This window comes from Antennarius striatus, chromosome 9 (assembly GCF_040054535.1).
Source record: "Antennarius striatus isolate MH-2024 chromosome 9, ASM4005453v1, whole genome shotgun sequence".
Classification (NCBI taxonomy): domain Eukaryota; kingdom Metazoa; phylum Chordata; class Actinopteri; order Lophiiformes; family Antennariidae; genus Antennarius; species Antennarius striatus.
Window position 1 is genome coordinate 15,327,501 of NC_090784.1, and position 20,181 is coordinate 15,347,681.

At 39.3% G+C, this 20,181-nt stretch overlaps 4 protein-coding genes across 7 annotated transcripts in view; 1 reads left to right on the top strand and 3 right to left on the bottom strand.

Annotated features, from left to right (window-relative positions):
* atp8b2 (ATPase phospholipid transporting 8B2) overlaps positions 1-867 on the bottom strand; it is a 23,768-nt gene extending 22,901 nt beyond the window's left edge. Inside the window, exon 1 of the mRNA XM_068323101.1 lies at positions 732-867. The gene's annotated coding sequence lies outside the window, so the exon portion shown is untranslated. The remainder of the gene's footprint in view (positions 1-731) is intronic.
* Positions 868-2,191: 1,324 nt separating this feature from the next.
* aqp10a (aquaporin 10a) lies at positions 2,192-7,563 on the bottom strand. The gene is made up of 6 exons (XM_068324632.1): positions 7,183-7,563; positions 5,593-5,719; positions 5,134-5,271; positions 4,062-4,180; positions 3,756-3,973; positions 2,192-2,866 (listed from the first exon to the last, which is right to left on the bottom strand). The coding sequence occupies exons 1-6, from the start codon at positions 7,264-7,266 to the stop codon at positions 2,656-2,658; spliced, it is 897 nt and encodes a 298-aa protein (XP_068180733.1). The 5' UTR covers positions 7,267-7,563; the 3' UTR covers positions 2,192-2,655.
* Positions 7,564-8,476: 913 nt separating this feature from the next.
* Positions 8,477-16,532, bottom strand: si:dkey-92i15.4 (serine-rich adhesin for platelets). 3 transcript variants are annotated; one of them, XM_068324631.1, is made up of 7 exons: positions 16,406-16,532; positions 11,601-14,447; positions 11,311-11,506; positions 10,886-10,984; positions 10,553-10,799; positions 10,332-10,448; positions 8,477-8,920 (listed from the first exon to the last, which is right to left on the bottom strand). In XM_068324631.1, the coding sequence occupies exons 2-7, from the start codon at positions 14,108-14,110 to the stop codon at positions 8,772-8,774; spliced, it is 3,318 nt and encodes a 1,105-aa protein (XP_068180732.1). In that variant the 5' UTR covers positions 14,111-14,447; positions 16,406-16,532; the 3' UTR covers positions 8,477-8,771. The 3 variants fall into 3 exon arrangements, with proteins under 3 accessions (XP_068180732.1, XP_068180730.1, XP_068180731.1); XM_068324629.1 differs by lacking the exon at positions 16,406-16,532 and adding an exon at positions 15,451-15,619; XM_068324630.1 differs by lacking the exon at positions 16,406-16,532 and adding an exon at positions 15,446-15,619.
* A 483-nt stretch (positions 16,533-17,015) lies between these two features.
* c9h1orf43 (chromosome 9 C1orf43 homolog) lies at positions 17,016-20,136 on the top strand. Of its 2 annotated transcripts, none has more exons than XM_068323124.1 (7): positions 17,016-17,402; positions 18,029-18,130; positions 18,228-18,336; positions 18,431-18,484; positions 18,567-18,733; positions 19,072-19,130; positions 19,251-20,136. In XM_068323124.1, exons 2-7 carry the CDS (start codon positions 18,068-18,070, stop codon positions 19,468-19,470), a joined length of 672 nt encoding a protein of 223 aa, XP_068179225.1. In that variant the 5' UTR covers positions 17,016-17,402; positions 18,029-18,067; the 3' UTR covers positions 19,471-20,136. The 2 variants fall into 2 exon arrangements, with proteins under 2 accessions (XP_068179225.1, XP_068179224.1); XM_068323123.1 differs by having other exon boundaries at positions 17,016-17,293.
* Positions 20,137-20,181: the final 45 nt, after the last annotated feature.

Below are 20,181 nucleotides of genomic sequence, written 5' to 3' on the forward strand. Positions count from 1 at the left end.
GTGTTTTGACAGACACACACATCATTTGCTATAATTGAACATAAACATCCTTTCAATCACTTGTATCTCCTGATACAAATATAGTTTATCACTGTGTCCGTATGTCTTTAAATTGAAATGTGTTTTCCATACATTTCTACAGTTGTATTCATAAAAAAGAAGAATACCGGTCTACATCAAACTTCTTCAGTCACCCAGTGAATTCACTCAACAACATGTTGTATAATTCTGAAAGAGGAATTTTGTTTAGTGTTGTTATTTTTTATTACTTTTCACTGTCTAAATATAACAATAATAATAATAATAATAATAATAATAATAATAATAATAATAATAATAAGTGCTTATGCCATTCTACACGTGATTAATAACTACACTACCTTGGTGTGGACCTGTATCACTTACATGTCACTTTCATTCAGAGCAACAAACCTACTCAAAGACATGAAAAACTTTAATAAAACTCATTTTCCTGCTAAAATTCAACTGTGCTCCACAAAAACATTAGGAGAAATGCAATGATGTCTTGAGCGCACAATTTGTTTCACTTTCGATGGACTTTGAAATGACGTTATGAATGACGCCAGAGATCATACAGTCTGATGCAGTAATAGAAGGTGAATACTTCACCGTGAGACTATAGAGTCATACATTAATACTTTCAGCTGACAAAGTAAGAGTAACACCAAGTAATAAACATCTCTACGGTTGCTCATGCAACTCAAACCTACCTTAGAAGTGAGCGCGATAAATCCTAGACTTCTGATGGACGCATGCTCGGCGCGCCTCCGGCTGGTGATGGTGTGTTGGGCTTGGAGAGCACGAAATGACCCGTGATCAGGTTGGAAGGCTAAGGAGAACGCATTTGAGATAAGAGAAGAGTGGATAGAGTGATGATGATGGTGAAGGAGGAGCCGCACCTCCTTCTTCAGTCTCTCCACCGCCCCCTGACACGCCTGCGCTCAGCAAAACGAAGCGCATGGAAATCAGTCTCTGCACCACCGGAGCAGCTTAATGCTCTGGAAATGCATCCTTTTCATTATTTTTTGACTTGAAGATTTATGTTTTAAGGCTTTTGTCTAGATTCAATTTCATTATTTTATGTTTGACTTTATTTGTGTCAGACCGCCCTCTTCTGCTCTGTCAGCACTATCTGACACAACATCTGTGCTGCTCAAGGTCGGAACATCTGCATCAGAACAGTAGCATAACACACACACACACACACACACACACACACACACACACACACACACACACACACACACACACACACACACACGCACACACGCACGCACACGCACACGCACACACACTGCGCTGCACCTTTTCTTCAACACAGGAATATTCCTATCGTTAATTTAAGTTATCGTATTCATCATAGCAGCAAATGAAAGATTTGATCAATTAAATCCACAAAATATATTTTACTGATGGTGTTGAGAAATAATTTTGAAACATTAAAAAAAAACCAAGCTTGATCATTTTGGACAAAATGCTGTAGCATGTGGAGCCTGGCTTGTATAGATCTTTGTCTTTTGTCCTTTATTTGTGGTTTAAATGTGAACATCTCAGTGGAGCCACACAAAGTTCAGAGCAGCAGGAGTTAATCACGGGTCGGGTTGATGAAGCCTGTTAGGTATCAGATGCTGACTGACAAACCGAATGAATGGAGGATGAGAAAAAACAAGTTGTTTTACATCTACTACCCACAGTCCGATCTGACACAAATCTAATGTGAGAAAGAGTTCTGGCCTGAAGACATACACAGGTCAATATGTGTGTTGTGTATTATAGTGATAGAATTGTTTCTGCCTGATGAACATAATGTGATTTATGTTCTTGTTTTGTTCTTCATACCATTCACTGCAAAGGAAGGTGTCATTTGTGGGTGTTCTATTGCGCCACATAGTGGACACATGAAAGAATGGGTTCTGTCCGTCTCTCTCTCTCTCTCTCTCTCTCTCTCTCTCTCTCCCTCCCTCTCCTCTCTTTGAACGGATTTTCACCACAAAAAAATCGGTCTTAGACAAATTCTCGTGTTCAGCTTTATTAAAGTTTCCACTGTATTAGACTGAGTTTGAAATTTACCGTCAATAAACAGTTTTTACTTGTGTTGCACTCAACACATAATACTGTTAATGTGTACAAGTAGATCTACCACAGTCTAGAACACAGGTACCTACTTAGTTACCAAACACTGGAGCTTTCTTTTACTATGAGCCCCTTCGTTGTTGAACTAACTTTTTATAGTTCAAAAATGAATGACATCATTTCCCTTCATTCATAAATAAATAAACAAACATGTGGTGAGGAATACTGATGACCACGTTTTCTTTTTACATCAGCTCAACATGTCCTTAGTATTATTTAGGATGTTTCATAAAAAGTGAATGAAACCCAGTGATATAATTTACTAAGGATCATAAACATCGATGTAAACATCATTAACACACAATCAATATCCCTTTCAGCTGCCTCCACCTCTACTGTCTGTGAGGAGATCAACACAGATCGTATCGCTTGCGTCTTCACAGGGACTAAATCAATCCAGGTGCACACTTAACTTTCTGAAACATAATTTAAAACCAGATTACTACCTCAATGGCTGCAAGCAACTTTGTCATGCAAGACATGTTTTCCTAGCAGTAACACTTAGAAATGTGCAGCCTTCAATTCTCCTCCATTGTCCCACGTGATACTGGGCTGTATGATTTTCTCACAAATGTTGAAGACAGAGGACGGACTCTCGGGTTGCTCCTGGTCAGGAAGCTGCCAGTCGATGAAAGTCAAATACAAAACAGTCCCTATGACACCTCCAATAGGTGGGGCCACCAAGGGTACCCAGAACCAGTAGTTGTAACACCTGGAGAACAGACACCCACATTAAGAGAAATCATTTTACACATCATAAATTTGAAGCGCAGATGCATATTTTCCATCCAAATAATCAATTTAATTTAAAAAAAAATATTTAATCACATTGACTCAACATGATAGAAAAATATTGCATTTAATTTGACCCCTTAATTTGAACTTGCATTAAAAGATGAACTCAAAATGTCTCTAGAAATTAAAATATTTAAATTAAATGCTTTGGACACTCTAATTTTTTGTTCGCACATACAGACAGAGAGAAGGTGAAAAAAAAAAATCTGCGGCCAATATGATGTTGAGTCAGATATCATTAAGGTGTTGTTGACCTATCAGAGGAACAGTGATCTTTTGAGTAAGGATTCATTAATGTAGAAGAATTACACTAAATACAAAGTGTATTTAACAAGTGTACTGTATTTAACAGTGTATTTAAGCCAATGGACACACAGAAAAACCAGAACAGGATTCTACAGTCTTTAAAGAACAACATGTTACATCACATTCCTCTGATCCTGCAAACAGCCCGAATGTCTGATAATCCCTGGGGTAGGTGATAAGTGAGATACACAAGGTCAAAGACCTGCAGTAGTGGCCAACATTTTGACTAATGTTGACTTGACTATGCAGCATCAGAAATTTCTTGATAAATTCATTCATTCATTCATTCTTTAATTCATTGGTTTTTTGTAACCACTTATTCTGTTTTGTGTCAATTTCGATTCATCAGTTCCAATACACTGCACATTTTTGGTGGTGAAAGGAGGCAGGAATGAAGTACAGTATATAAAAGGAGAAATGCATTCTTATTTGTTAATGTGGAAATTAATGTATTTGCAGTTCTGTTCATGTGTACTGTCTATTCCAGATGAGACACTTACGTGAAGACCTCCGTGCCCCAGCCTGCAGTCAACGTAAAGAGGCGTGGCCCAAGGTCTCGAGCAGGATTTATTGCTGCACCGCAATTACCAGACATTGACATAGAGATCCCCAGGACAATTGCAGCTACAATCGCAGGAATCAGCTTTTGGGGAGCAGGGGTGTTTCTCTTTTCATCCAAACCCATGATGCACAACAACAACATGGCAGTTCCCACAACCTAAAGAAAATAGAAATGCAGAAATTCCTCGAATGATGCGGCAGCTATTGAAGTACTGCTTAAAGTTCACACATTTATCCCCACTGACCTGGTCCAGGAAACTTCTGCCAACAGTCAGGTACTCTGAGGGATACGTGGCAAATATTGATGCTGTCTCATTTGGGCCATATACAGTCAGTACTCCTCCACTATAGTCCATTATAGCATCTGAGACAGAAACAAGCATATTAGATGTAATTAGTTAGTAAAAACTTCAAGTGATAGTACAGGAGTCTCTAAAATGGCTTGGGTAACTTGTATATCTGTGAGGAGCTCTTTAATGCTGACATGCACAGATTTTGGAGCAACACGTGTTGCCTCGCAGGCAATTTCTTTCTGGAACATTCCACCAACACGATGCTGAGCCGCACCCGGCAATATTACAACATGTTCTCATCATAAATGAGTGCTGGTACAAAATATTGGCATGGCTATTGAATGTTGAAGCCAAAGCTGACCATATCTGGGCACCAAAATTCAGCTAGGCTAATATCTAAATTGCACTTGCCCAAGGATGTCCATGTAATGATGCATTAAGGACAAAAACTTCCATGTAGATTTTTTTCATAACTTTCAACATGCCTTGTCGGTCTTGATTCTTTGTCATTATTATAACAAAACTGTTGACTGAGGCAATATATTGTGTGAGAAGAATGATCCTTTTCTCATAAGTCTCCATAGGATCAGTTGTTTTTGTAATCAGTGAAGAAAAGTTTAGGTTTAAGTCATTTCTACATTGACTTCCCTCTCCAAACCCATTCTCCATACAGTCTATGTTGGTTCATCATGAGGCAGAGAACAGGACAGTGGAGATCTGGACATTTTGATGACATTTGGTTTATTAATTCTTGCCTATCAAGCAAGAATTAATAAATAGTGTACAATAAATGTGTCATTTCGCAGGGATTTTTAGTAAATGTTGAAATAATATTTATCTTATTGTATTCAGCTGAATATAGGTCTTAAAGGATATATTCACATTTGAAAAAGTGGACTACTACATTCTTCTGGAATTGAGGATGTGTTCACCAAATCATCGATTTAATGACTTATATTATTAGACCTATATTTTTGTGCTCCTGTGTCAAAAATCAAGTGAATAAGATGTGAGAAAGACAAACCATAATAGACCAGGAAAACCAGTCCTGATGCCAGGTAAGCCCCCAGCAACTGCGAGAGACAGTAGGGTACCAGTCTTCCCCAGGATGCATGACCCGACACACAGAAACTCAGTGTTAAGGCTGGGTTCAGATGGGCCCCTGTAGAAAAGGTTAGACAAGTAGGGTGAGAAAGATGAATTCACATGTTATTTGTTGTCAAGTAGTTAGTCAGATTTTGTGCTTAATAAAGTATAAATAACGGCCCTGAAAAGTTGGCAAAGGACACCTTATGTTCTAAATCTGGAGTGCTCACATCAGTGAATGATGGCATTAACGAAAAAAATATAACTCAAAGTGTGAACAAAACATGATAATACAGCTGTTTTATTTCATTGTATGTTGATCTCTCAAGGATGCAGGCTGATAGTGTTCTCCATGTGTCTAAAGATCATGTTGTGTCCATTTCAATTGATTCTTTACCTGAAATGCCCTTGGTGAGATACATAGCTGACATCACGCCCACAGAGAAGGCCATGTTGACTGACAGGAACTGGCCTTTAGTCTCTCTGCTTGTCTTCACCTGTGCTGCAGCAGAGCAGCCAAAGACCTTAAAGGCAAAGGTGGTGGAGAGAATGAAAGAAAACCCCAAAAGTCAGCAGAGATATTTACAGACTTCAGAGAAACAAGAAATAATCCATTCAAGAAAAAATTATTTATTCAAATTATTCATTATTAATGCAGACATTGAAGTTCACTTCAAATAAATTACAGGCAAAAGACTTTGAAATTTCTTGCTTTCTTGAGATTGATTAAGTATTTAATGGTCATGCAATCTAATCATAAAAAATCTGAGGCTGTTAAAAGCTAATTAATTTCATTCACCTTTGAACTTTGATTTTTTAACTGTCCACCCTTTATGTATATGATCGTAGAAACAACCTCTGTTAAGATTTGGCTGAACTTCACTTGACTAAATATTACCACACAGGCATTAAGGATTTCTCTGAAGATATCTATAACCCATCTATTAATATTGTTAATGATGGGTTCAGTGTGACATTACTGTGAGTTCTGCATCCTGATGAGGTAATTACCTGTTTTATAACAGTACATGTTCCAATAAAATGATGATGCATGTGAAGCTGCATGAATAATTTCTTCAATTCAGCATGCATCATGTAATGTATTTAAAAAAAATTTTAAATCTAGTTACATAATGATCAATAGACATTAATCTTCTCTTCAGGATGATGTCTTTCATAGGAAGTTGTAATTCTGCCAATGGTCTGTCCATAGCCTAGTTAACTTCAAGTAAAGTAGAAGAAGAGTAGAGACTTTTCAAGGATATTCATTCATTTTCTTAACTAGTTATGCCATTTGGGTCATGGAGTGGCTGAATCCTATCCCAGCAGATGTTGGGTGGGAGACAGGGTATGCTCTGATATGGCACCAGCTTATCACAAGACCACATGAAAGTCAAACACATTCCTGCCTATGGGAATTTATGATCATCCATTCAGCTTTACATTGCATGTTTTGTGGGGTGGGAGGAACTGGAGAACCCAGACGGAAAATACAAACCCCACATAGAAAACTCCCTGCTCCCTACCCCTGTGGGGTACTTCCCAGATTAGATGCCAGCTCATCATGGGGTCACATGAAAGACAACCACTCACATCTACGGACAATTTGGTGTCACTTATTCATCCAAACTGCATGTTTTTGGCGAAGGTAGGAAGCCGGAAAGCCCTGAGAGAACCTGCACAGATGTGTGGAGAACATGCCAACTCGGACCTAGACCCTTTTTGCTGTGAGACAACAGCGCGGCTCACTGCACCACCATGCTGCCCCACATATGATATATGGAATTAAATCCAACACATATGAACAAAATATTTCTCTGTTCTGCCTGTTTAACATATTTTAATCCTCAGCAATAATAATGATAATGATAATAATAATTGTATTTTCCGAATTCTTGTCAGGGAATTGGAAAAAAATATTTTTGATTAAGTCAGTTAGCAGTGAACTTTGTCATAAAAAATCTCAAAGTCAAACAGTGTCACTTACCAGCAAAACGAACGTCCCTAAGCACTCAGCCATGCACTCTCGCACCAGAGCGTTCCTCACTCTCAGAGCACGGTGTGTCAACATTTCAGGAGATGAGTGGAGTCCCACAATTAAAATATTTTTTTTCTAATGGACGGGTTAGTGGGCTGTTGGTCCAGGAGGTGATGTTGGGTTGGAGGTGAAGGTGTTGTCAGTGCCAGTGTCAATAAACTGTTCAGTCACAGCTTCCAACCGAGGACCTCTTCACTGTATCCCAGCACTTATATTTGTTGCCCCCTCCAGTTGTTCAAACACGTGGACTTCTTTATTGTTTTGTCCCACCTCCGGATTGGCTGATGCAGACAACGTAATGTGCCTCAGCTGTTGGAGGGGGCTCATGTATGCAGCGGCCATAAAAAAAGTCATATTATACTTTGACAGCACTGACGGGGAACAATAAACCACAGATTACATGTGCAGCAGAAGTGCATCTATTGTTTTCATTAAACCTGTTCCAGCTATTTGTAATGAGTTGGAATAAAATGTTTTCCATGTTCTACTTGATAAATCATCTATCTGTGTGAGGTTAATGTGACAATCTGACACAGGAAATAATAAAGTATGTTGAAAATATAGATACTTCTATTAACATATAGCCTTTCAGAGATTCAGACTTTGGCTCATCCCTTCACAATTCGTACAGTTACTGTTATGACTAAAGCATTGTTTTAATAGGACAACACTATCAAACTGGTTAACTATTTCCACACTAAAGCTATAGACATAAATGTACAAATAGTATTGATGGGTTAGCTAAAAATCTTTTTGTGGTATGACGGTTGTTTTGGAAGACTTTCTAATCATTCAAGAGCAAGATGTTCTGATAACCCCCTCAATGAACTCTGGACTCCAAATGGATTACGTAACCCAAATAATTGGTAAGACCAAGTAAGGAAGTGTATTAATGCTGATGTATGATTTGGCTATGGTCTGAAAAATGTGTTCACATTAGATAAGATATAACACATGTGTCTGACTTTCATTTTTTAGGGATTAGTATAGACGTTATACTTTCCACAACATCAACCTTGACATGATGTGTGAAGATTGTAAAACTATACCTGCTGTACAATTATAGATTTTATCTTATCACAGCTCTCTTTGAGGAGTATATGTTATTGCTAATGTATAAACGGGCACATATCTTTATCCTCCAGAGGGTGTTTTCTGAGTACTGCTCCAAAGATAATACTAATAAATTGCTCTTTCTCCCTCTTCTGGATATAGAACTGAGAGACAGCACTTTAACTTAAGATTTATTAAAAAGCGGTATAAATCAAAATGTTCACTTCTATTCACAATATATTACAAAACAATCACAGACCAATTTCCCTAAGAAGAGTTGGTTCACTTGACAAAGCATGATCAATCAGTGTACTCTAGTTACAGCTGGTGCAAAAATATCTCTATCCTTGAGATGAATAATAACCTGTAGATGACGTGAATACAAATACTGTACACACTTTTGACCTGGTCTCTGGCTCGAGGTGTTTGTCATAGAGATGACTAAATCTGACTGGAATTAAATCTGCCTCAATAATACTCATGTTTTAAAAAGAACGATGTAACACCACGTTCACAGGGCCATCAGGAAGTTTTCTGATCAAAGTCCAGGCCTCCAGGCGTCTCATCCCCACAACGCTCACACCATCAATCTCTAACAGCTCATCACCTGGAAACACCTTGTCAACAGGGCCTCCTGAAAGAGATCAATCAACAGATGACTTTAAGGCATGTTTGTTTACCAAAAGACACCTACCTTTTGTGGTTATTATGTAGAATGTGTATACTGTCATGTTATTTAAATTAAGATGTTTTTGAAAAATCTGAATGAACACAGTTACAGATCAAGTTTCTTAAAAGCTAAAATTGAAATTAATTATTTATATTCACTTATTTTTAGAAGATTGGGAGAAAAAATGTTTTAGGTAGTTAGTTATTACGTTTTTTCAACATGACTCTGATCGTTTATACGCATTGATCTACAAAGATTGTTTTCTGAGTTGAATTTTCGGCTTTTCCCTTCAGGGGTCGCCACAGCGAATTAGTTGCCTCCATCTAACCCTGTCTTCTGCATCCTCTTCTCCCACTCCAACTACCTTCATGTCCTCTTTCATTACATCCATAAACCTCCTCTTTGGTCTTCCTCTAGGCCTCCTGCCTGGCAGTTCAAAACTCAGCATCCTTCTACCAATATAATCACTATCTCTCCTCTAGACATGTCCAAACCATCTCAGTCTGGCCTCTCTGACTTTATCTCCAAAACCTCTAACATGTGCTGTCCCTCTGATGTTCTCATTCCTGAACCTATCCATCCTGGTCACTCCCAGAGAGAACCTCAGCATCTTAATCTCTGCTACCTCCAGCTCTGTCTCCTGTTTTTTCCTCAGTGACACTGTCTCTAGATCAAACAACCTCGCTGGTCTCACCACAGTTTTGTACACCTTTCCATTCATTTTAGCTGAAAGTCTTCTATCACACGTTCCATCCTGCCTGAACATGTTTCTTGAATACCATTAGAAAAACGTTCAAGTTATCAGCGAAGCTATGGGCCGTCCTTACTGAAGGTCTTGTAACTGAGTGGGAGGAAACAGCTTCCAGATATGTTGAAGAAACATTGATGAAGGCTTCAATACAGTTAAAGTATACAGGTAAACATTGTCTTACTTCGTTTTGATGTTATCATTCTCTATTTAATGTCAGTTTCCAAAAAAAGTACAAAGAAAAATAAAAATCAAGTTTTTGTCATTTTACTCAACTTTACATTTTGCCACAAGAATTGGAATTGTAAAATAACTAACTGTTAAAAGCACCTAATAACATGTTACTGTACAAAATGTTTACAGTTCTTTAAGCTTGTAGCAACCCTGGTTACCCGCAACACGGAAGAGGATGCTGAAGATGAGACAATTCTTTCTGTACTATATTAAAAAATAAAATTTATTCATTTGTGAGTTTAAAATAGATTTGTATTAACCAAAAATTATTGAAAATGGATTGACATATAAAGTACATACAGAACTGGAAACGGCCATTTTCAGTTTAGCCTGCAGGCAAGTTAATTTCTTGCTGTTCGACTTACATCACGTCTCCTGGAACTAAATACTGACCCTGGAAGATCCGCTGTACAGTGAGAGGTCTGTCCTCCAGACTGGAGCCTGCACCTCCCTCCAGGCTGAAGCCCAAATCCCTGTTGATCTTCTCCAGGCGCACACAGACACGCTGGCCTGAGATATCAGAAAAAGCAGCAAAATAAAGATATAATTTATTATTTTTGCTGCTGTAGATACAGCGATGCCTATCAGAACTTTGGCAAAGTGTGAGCTCAAACCTGTATCAGCGAGCGGAGTTTGTGAATGTTGAGAATTTGTATCTGTTGCCCCTTTACATGCACTACTGGTCTTTCCCCTCTGTAGCACCACTACCCCCATATCCCGAGCCTTTGCTCTTCTCAGGACCCTTAGGGCCTCCCAATGGGCATAGTCACACAGCGATGTGCCGTTGATTGACAAGACATTGTCCCCTGCCTTTATTGAGCCTTCCTGACTTGCAGCGCCTGAAGGAAACACCTTGTGAACCTGAGAACAGACATTTAGATGAAAATGAATCAATAAACTGAACAATGCATTGAAATGTTTTTAGGAGAAAACAGATATTTCCTCACAGTAACTGGCTTGTTCTGGTCCCGACCTCCTGCCAGGCTGAAGCCTAATCCTACTCCAATCTCTTTATGGAGAACCACCACCTGTACATCATTATAGTCCTACAAAAATAGAAAAAAATTGGAACAATGCTTTTCGTGCTATATCAGCCTTGGCAATCTGTTAAGGAGGATACATCATTTAACAGTAGAAGGTCTGTAGTGTAACTCTCTTTGCATCAGAGTCATTTTCAATGTGTGTAGTAATATCAATAGCAGTTGTAATTCATTCAACTGCTATTGAAATTCCTAGGTCATACAGTAATTACATCAAGGTTGAACTAATACCAATAAAAGAAAGGGCAACTGGAATGCAAATGGACAGTACGACCAGATATTGTTGCATCAATGGCAATTAATTGCATGTAAGAAGTTACAGCTGTTTGCACCTGCAGATTGTTGTCCCCCAGGTTCCTGACCTCCTCCAGCAGCTTATCGAGCTCCTCAGTGGGCAGAACAGACACACATGAAAAGGCTGACATGTCAGAGCTTATCGAGGCCGATCGCCGGCTTATAGACTGCCACTCATCACTGTCATTCTCTGACTCATAGTCCACTCCAGCAAAGTTACACAAGTCTGAAAGACTACAAAGATGAAAGAGTTGTGTTGGTGAAATAAAAATACAAACTTTTGGTAGAAATACCCCTATCAACCAGAAAGATAAATATGATTACCCACCTGACGCTGAAGCTCTTTCGTTCTGACTGGCTCATGTTGCTGGTGATGGTCACTGAGGACTCTCCAGAGTCTGAATCATAGTTTGAATCTTCATCTTTCTCTGTACTGTCATCATCATCATCATCATCATCGTCCTCATAGTCATATTTACCATCAACATTCATCATTGTGTTCAAGCCAGCTACCCAAGCATGCAGGTCCAACACCGGCTTCTTCCTACTAGAATTGCCTGGATTGATATCTGGGGAGATGTGATTTGGAAAGTTGTCGTGGGACAAAGCTGCGAGGGGATCTGGGAGAGGTGGAGATTCTTGTTCTGGAGTCTTGACTGCTTGTGCAAGTACAAAAACACTTTCATTTTCATTGTCTGCACTAGAAGTGAAGCTACTTTCTTGATTAGTTAAAGTAAGGGGAGAGTTGACTGGAGTGTTTGTTGGAGTCTTGTCTTCATCACTGACAGGTGAAGGTGTTGTAGCCAAGACACCAGCTGAAGTATCATCATAACTGGTTAATAGCAACAATGGTGGTCTGTTGGTAATCTTCTCAGGGCTTGACACTTTGGAGAAATCTGTTTCGTCTACGTGAAAATTTCTTTGTAATCTTTGGGCTCCTCTGGGTAGTGCAACTTCTAGTGTACTCTTTACTAGACTGGGATATTTAAAAAAATCCACTGAATAATTACCACTGTCAATATTTTTTCCATCATTCTCAATCCATTCGTTCTTCTCTTGCTCTTTCTCCGTCAATCTTAGCCCAACCTCATCCACCGATAAGGATCTTTTTGATTCAATATTCTTATCAGGTAATGTCACTTTCCTTCCAGTTTTCTCACCTCCCTCCTCTCCTTCTTTTGATCTCTCCCATCTGCCTTTCAATTCACTTATTGATTTTGCAGAACCACTCTTTTTGATACCATCGTGACTGCTGCTGAGTGGTGTTGGCACTGAAAAAGCACGCCTTGGCAACAGAAACTGTCCTGTAGTCAAACCCTGTGATCGCTGTGTTAGAGCCTCAAATTGGCTGATCTTATTTTTAACACTGGCTGTGGGTGTAATCGACCGCATATCTGGGAATTTCTTTCTCTCCATTTCCATTTTCTGTGGGCTTGAGTCGAACACATCTTCATCAGGAATGCTACTCCTCATTTCAGATTCTACTTTTGCTGCATCGTCTGTCCCTTTCTTTCTTTCCTGCTCTTTAAACCACCCCGTTCTTTCTTTTATCGTCTTGCTTACATCAAATCTTTCCTCTCCATGGTTTACTCTTCCCTGAACGTTACTGCCACTTGTTCCAGACAAATGCGTCCAAGAAACTGTCCTTCCTCCTGTGTAAGTGTTTGGCTCAGAAGCTGCAGCAATTTGTCCTGCAGCCCTCTCAGATCGTATCCGTGCTGCTAAAGTACACCTGCTCCTTGCTCTATCCAAAGACCTTGTGCCAATGTCCTCAAAGCCTCTACTCAATGGGGATCCTTGCCAGAACCCCATTGAGTATTTTTCCCTGGAGACGCTCATCCCTGGTGAATGAAAACTCTCAGAAGTGTCTTTTTTTGTAACTGTAAATGATTCTCTGTTTTTTTCTGGAATAAGGCTGCCTTTCCATCCTGATGCGAAATTCCGTGGGAAAGTTCCCCCAGCATATGACATCTCTGCTGTTACTTTTTTGGGAGAGTAACCAGGGGTGGAGAAGTCTCTAGTGTTGCTGTAATCCTTACCAAAGTCAACTGACCCATACAGCTTCTCAATTCGCTCCATTATACTCTGACCTCCCTTGGACCCTAATGAAGAATATCCCGTTGAATCTGAGACAGGTCCAGACCTAGACCTCAGCCTTGAGGGGAAGGACTGTCCCCTATTAGCTCTGTTCAAAGTCTGTCTTAACGGGTCGCTGTCTTGATCAGTATTACTTGAATATACAGAGTTAATGACCGGAACTGAAGAAATCATAGTGCCCTTAGAGCCTTCAATGCCTGTTGTTCTTTCCTCAAAACCACCACCCTCTTTGCTGTCCCATCCTCTGCTGCTTGACAACATGACAGTGTCAGTTTTTCTGCGACAATCAGGGCTTCTTTCCCCAGATCTCAAATCTAAACTCTTACTTCTACTTGGTAAGTTGTATCTTCTCCATTCTGTTCTACCACGGCTCTCTGATGGAGGGTTAAAGCTTCCACTTCTATTAGTGACAAACTCTGTGCCATTCTTGGTAGACATTCTATTAGCTGACATTTCGATATCCTCATATTGACCACCGCGACTCCAACTCCCCAATCCAGAGAATGTGTGATCCTCCAGATTGATAGTGCCATTTGTTCCAGTGTGTGTCCCATTTCTTTCTCTTTCTTCAACTTTGGCAGTGCTCTGCTTCTTGTCTTCTAAATAATTGTTGGGTTTCCGAAAACCTTGCCTTCGAGTAAGACTGTTTGAGGGAGAGTTAGCAGATTGGACAGTGAAGTACACTTCTGTTCTCTGCTTGTTGTTGTCACTTGATGGAGTATGGAGTAAAGAAAAGTCCATTGTCTTAGAGTAAACAAAGACAATGACCCGTAAAGTGCCAAATCCCAAAGGATTGTAAGATTCCAATCAGCTGTTTGTTTAGATTGCAATCTGTAAGCAGGTTCTCTGAATACTGCCGTTTTAAGAGCGTAGAAATCAGCAGAGTTCTCTCATTATCTTCTTGCACAAAAACAAAATTCTTGGAAAAAGCATTAAAAGGCTTAACATTTCATCAATAGTCCCAGTTTTATCTTCTAAGAGAATTGACTCCTTCAGGGCCCCCTCTTAGAATTTTTGGCTCTCAATCCTTTGTAGCCCTCAATTCTCAAGCAAAACATCAGCAAACAGCAGCCATAGTCTGCAAAGTATAGAAAGCAGAAATTTCCCCCCTCAGAATGGACTTACAGGAACATTGAGATGTACATATTGTGGTTACTATAAGGCGCCAATAACCTTGTAGGGGTTTAAGATACTGAACATAACACGTTAGAGATAAGTGTAACACATAGTGGATGGTGACATGGATTTTATAAGAGACAGAATAGAAGGAGAGAGAAAAGAAAACCAAAAGCACTTAAAATTCCTTTAGGTTACGTCATTTAACAAAACCATGACATAGTGAACCCATTCACAGAACAGTGAGAAAGGTTGGGGACACAGTTTATAATATCTGTTTACATGAGCAACATAGTTCTGAAGACTTGTCATCGTCAGCTAAAACTAAACTAAAAACTGGAAAAACTCACCTAACAGCAATCCACTCAGCAAAGCAATGTATCAAAGTGGCACAATCAGTTTCTGCGCAGCGTGAATTGATCTCTTTGAGCCAAAGACAACTAGTTGTAACATTACTGTTACTATTGACTTAGGTGAAATGATCAATCAAGAAGGACAAATGAGGAGAATGCCAGTGTATTGTAACATAGCTGACATTACTGATGGGCATCTGCGGTGATATCTGAGAGCACAGCCACGTACAGCAACACACTGTCATTAAGACAGTGAAACAATCTTTCATATCTATCTGTGTCCAATCTTCTATTGATATGTAAAGCAAATACAAGGGAGCTGTTTCTTATAAAAGGACATACGACTTAGATCAGTGAAATTACATGAAGCAATTTATGAAGTCTATGCTAGTCTTGAGAGTCGCTCGGTGCTTTCCACTGCAAGTCAGTCTGAGTGTCAGTTTACAGAAACACCTGTTCTCCAAGCCAGAAACCTGCCATCTGGGTAACCTGGTCAACACTGAACAATTCAATACCAAACTCCCAAAACAGCCAGAAAAAGAGTGAAATCACCAATTCGTTAATACTATAACTACAGATAAGTTTACTAATCTAAATGCAAATTCACCTTACCTTCTCTCAGCACGGCCTCTGTCCTCAGACCATTGTGTTGACATGGGTTCATAATGAAAGCAGTGCTCAGAAATGATATCAGCTGCTTACTCGTCGCTTTAAGTGTTCCTGTCTTACCACCGGCTTTGCATGATGGATTGTGTACAGTGACGTTAACCTGCCACACTGGTTTGTCCTCTTTCTCTGTTCTCTCTCTTTCTCCTTCTGTCTCTTCTTCTCTCTCCTCCCCCTCCCATTGTTGTTGTCTCCCTCTTTTTTTTGCCACACGGATACCATTCCTGAGTGCAGTTCAATGTGTCACCCGCTATATGTTTCATCAAGGAATACACACACACACACACACACACACACACACACACACACACACACACACACACACACACACACACACACACACACACACACACACACACACATTCTCTCTCTCTCTTTCTCTCTCTCTCTTTCTCTGTCTGTCTCTGTCTACCATTTCCTGTCTGAAGGGAGAGGAAATAAGGAAATACTGTATTGTACACATGGTATATATATCTTTAAACAGAAAACACAAATGACTTTTCTTCACAGGCAAACCTCAAGCAAACTTTGGTCTAATCGTCAAGGCTGAGCAAATATCAGAATTCGTAGCAGTGTGCCTTTGAGCAATTTAAATAAGGACAAGAGACATCAGAGATAATAGAGGCTGAGGAACAACCAAAGAGATAAACATTCACACATACAGTACATACATATTAATCGAGCTCAACTTCAGAAAAATGTGTTGACAATCTGGGCTCAACAATAATGTAGTGAAGGAAAAACGTATCTGACATTGCTGTTTGATTTTATCTGTTCAGAAGAAATTACATTTGTGAGGACATTCAGGTTACAGGGTGGGAATGTGGGCAAAAGGCCTTTGACTCACAGAAGTACAAGGAGAAAGTAATATATTAAATGAAAGAAAAACAAAAGTACTTACAGTTTAGGTTGGCTCATATTCCTACTGCTGCTTTTTTGAACTCAAACTGTCTTCTGTTGAAGGAGAGAAATGGTATTTGAAGAGTCAATATACTGCAAGTTTTGAATGCAATGAGTCAGACATATTGATGAAGGCAAAGTCGTAGGATTTGAATGATCTGATCAATGTTCAGCTATGCAAACAGAGGGCTTGTAGTTTGCATAGTGTCCTCAGGACTAAGATAACTGTCTGAGAAGGCTTCGGTGTGACCTGCAGACACCCACCCTTGTTCCTGACAGAAGAATGGGACTGAGTGTCTCTGCAGGATGGGGACAAATGCCTCTGTTACTCACACAGACACACTGGTTCTACCATTCTCTGGGCGTAGGATTCAACAACAGTGTCATGAGAAATGGTAACTTGTGGTTTTTAAAAGTTCAGTAACTAAAATATTCAAAATCAAAAAATGACAGAATAAACTACAGAATCATTGCATAATTTAAGGTCGTAAATGACAATTACTTTATCTTTCACATTTGTTGATTTGTTTGATGGGCCACCTTCAACAGCAGGTGGCAGAAGAGGCTATGGACGAGTCACCTGACACGGAGACTCTATTCACTGATCACGTGACAAACCAGGAAGCCCTCAGTCCGTCCGGCGGCACAGCGAGAACACATTGACTTCAGGGGAAGTCCTGTGGTTGATGTTATGTGTTTACTGTCGCGTTCGCGTTTTTTAAGCACAACCAATTAAAACCTACTGTAAACAATTGAAATATCTACTGTTTGGACGTCATTTCGCAGGCGTTGAAAGTTGTTAAACCCGGGCAGATTTTTTTAAAAAATGCGGAATGACTCTCTTCTGTCAAGCATCAACGTGGTGTTGGTTATGGCCTACGGAAGCCTGGTAAGTCCATTCCGTTACAGAACAAACCCTGGCTGTTGGTGGACCATCGTTTCTTGTAAGAGACGGAAAACTACATTTGGATAGAGCAACAGAAGCACAGAACAAAAAAGTAATTAAAAACTAACTAATTATAATTATTAATAATTATAAAGACAAAAGTAACTATATAAATAAAACCCTTTTCTAGACCTCCACCAAGGGAATTTTCAGCTTCCCCCTTTTGTCACTCCATTGAAAAGCAGAAGTCTTGTGTTTGACTCTTATCACTTTGGTTTTTTATTACAACTACAGTACATTTCAGTATTAACATTTCTGTGGAGTTATTGTATTTTATCATCTCACTGTAGGAAACATGTGCCTGATATATTTAAACATTGTGGATCACTTTTGACGTTTATATATGATAGGTCTTGGGGTTGGATATGTCACTCACTACTTTTTCCATAAACACTGAAATTATTTTTAATGAAGTTAACTGTTATAACATTTGTAATATTGATGTCTTTATATGTTTGGGTTTAAAATCTGATTGGGCGTCTGCTTCATTTTATGTCTTTAGTACTTTCACTGTTGTCCATTATGTTAGTATTTCATTGATGGTTTTGAAAGAATACAGTATGTGTGTGATTGATGTTTTTTGATTTCTTTGTTTTGGAGTAGGCCATTTTGGTTCAGACAGTAAACCAGAGCTGGAACTGATGCCGGTGCCAGAATTGATTCTTTACTGTCTTCTAGGTGTTTGTTTTGCTCTTCATCTTTGTAAAAAGACAAATAATGCGATTTGCCATGAAGTCCCGGAGAGGACCACATGTTCCGCTTGGACACAATGCGCCTAAGGTAGAAAGTACACATTTGCATTGAACCAGAAGTGTGATGATGCTCACTGTATTGCTGATGAACGATTATATTAATGCTAATGGTTTTTGTGCTGAAGGAGTTGAGACAAGAAATTGAAGTTAAACTGAGCCAGGTCCAGAAAATCCACTTTGAACCTCGTCTGCTATCCCTGGATGATGATCGTTTAAAGCACGGACTGCAGTCTGGTTAGAGGAAAACATACACACCAGTTCTGAAATATGTGCATTTGAGTTTTTCAGTATTCTGTATCTTCAAGTATCATAACAAGTATTTTTTTAGGTTCCTATAACTACCTGTACAGGATGAAAGCATTAGATGCCATCAGAGAAACTGGTAAACCTTTTTTTCCACCAATCTTTATTTGTCATTGAATCCTTTCACACTCCTAAATGGTACCTCTCCTCTTGATCAATAGATCTCCCTTTTCGTGATCTGGGAGGGACATCCTCTGCTGTGACGGGTAAAAGACTTCGGACCTGGCTTCTACATCTACGAAATTCCCACTGCATATTCCAGGATGGTTTAAGCTCCCTCATTGACACAGTAATGGATGGATACAATAAAGCACGGCATGGTGCAGAGGTCCTGAGATGTATTATCTCTCAGACATACCAGGATATTTTGACGATGTACTACACACCTCCACATTCAATATCAGGAAAAAATTGTTTACTACAAATTAATTAAATTTTTTTACATTTGTTCTTTACAGAACCAAACAATGCCTTGTAGAGTATAGTGAACGCTCATTTAAATATGCAATCCATTTTTTCAGGTGTTTGGGCTGTGTTCTTGACTGCTTTAAGTCTTTGCTCATATATGATCAATGATTGTATGATTAACATGATTATCATTTTAATTAAGTAGACCCTCCATCCAAATGCACTCATATCTCCTCTGTTTCCTGTTTTTATCCACAGACTTTTGGTGAAGCAGAATTTTTGAACTACCACAGAGCTTTAACTGAGCTGGCCTCCGTGTAAGTAAGCTCAACTTTTCCTCCCAGCATTCACAAAGCAGCTTTTTGCTAATGCTAATCCTATCCTGGAATGTTAATTATGCACTGAGAACAAATCCATTTCTGCTTTCTTTGTTTAAGCGTCAAGTCCAATAGTAGCAGCGGCAGCTCTCCGAGTCAGCACCACCTGTCTGCAGCCAAAGACCTGACCAGCACCACAGAGGCTGCGAGCTCCTCCTCTTCGCCCACCCAGACTACCTATCTCACGTCTCCAATGCAGCAGTGCAGCAAACGCTCCAGACACTTCCTGGAACTGAAGAATTTCAAAGACAACTACAACACATTGGAGAGTTCATTCTGACCAATCCACAATGCTTTCCCCAAAGACGGGTCAGGAACAGGTGGTGCTTTCAGTTGTGGAAGCGTCTACATACAGCAACCAGTCACTGCCTTCATAGTAAAACATACAGTATATTGGCTGGTTTACAGAAACATGCACATCAGACTACTATGTATCCAAGTGTAGCTTATGAACATTAATGCATGTTGAAGTCTAAAGTGTTAGAAAAATGGCTAATCTGAGTAGGTTATTTGACCAAAGCGCTATGCAAATGCTCAAGACAATCAGTATTTATTGCACAATGTAAAGGCTTTCAGCTGTTATATTTAACCAACTGTATTTAAACGTGCTAATATTTAGCAGTGTTTGTTAATAAAGATAGTATTAGTGGTTGCTCCACACTAAAAAGAACAGTGTTAAGTAACCTGATACTGAGCCTCAGGCGTTTGTTAGAGAAGCCAAACTTGATAATGTTTTGCTTAAATGGTCTTTAATAGACGTTTTTCCAGTGCAATATAATTCAACTGTGAGATGGAACATAAGGAGTATCTTGCTTTTTCTGTATTTCTGAATGTCTGAGCTGTGTGTAATTTTGTCATGATATTCAGTGATGTTTTTTATTATCCTTCATTATTATCGTGTCTGCTGCTAAACAAATAAAACTTGAATTATTGTCTGGTATTCTAACACATCGGTAGACAATACTGTCGTTTTGCTATGTGATGTACAGTA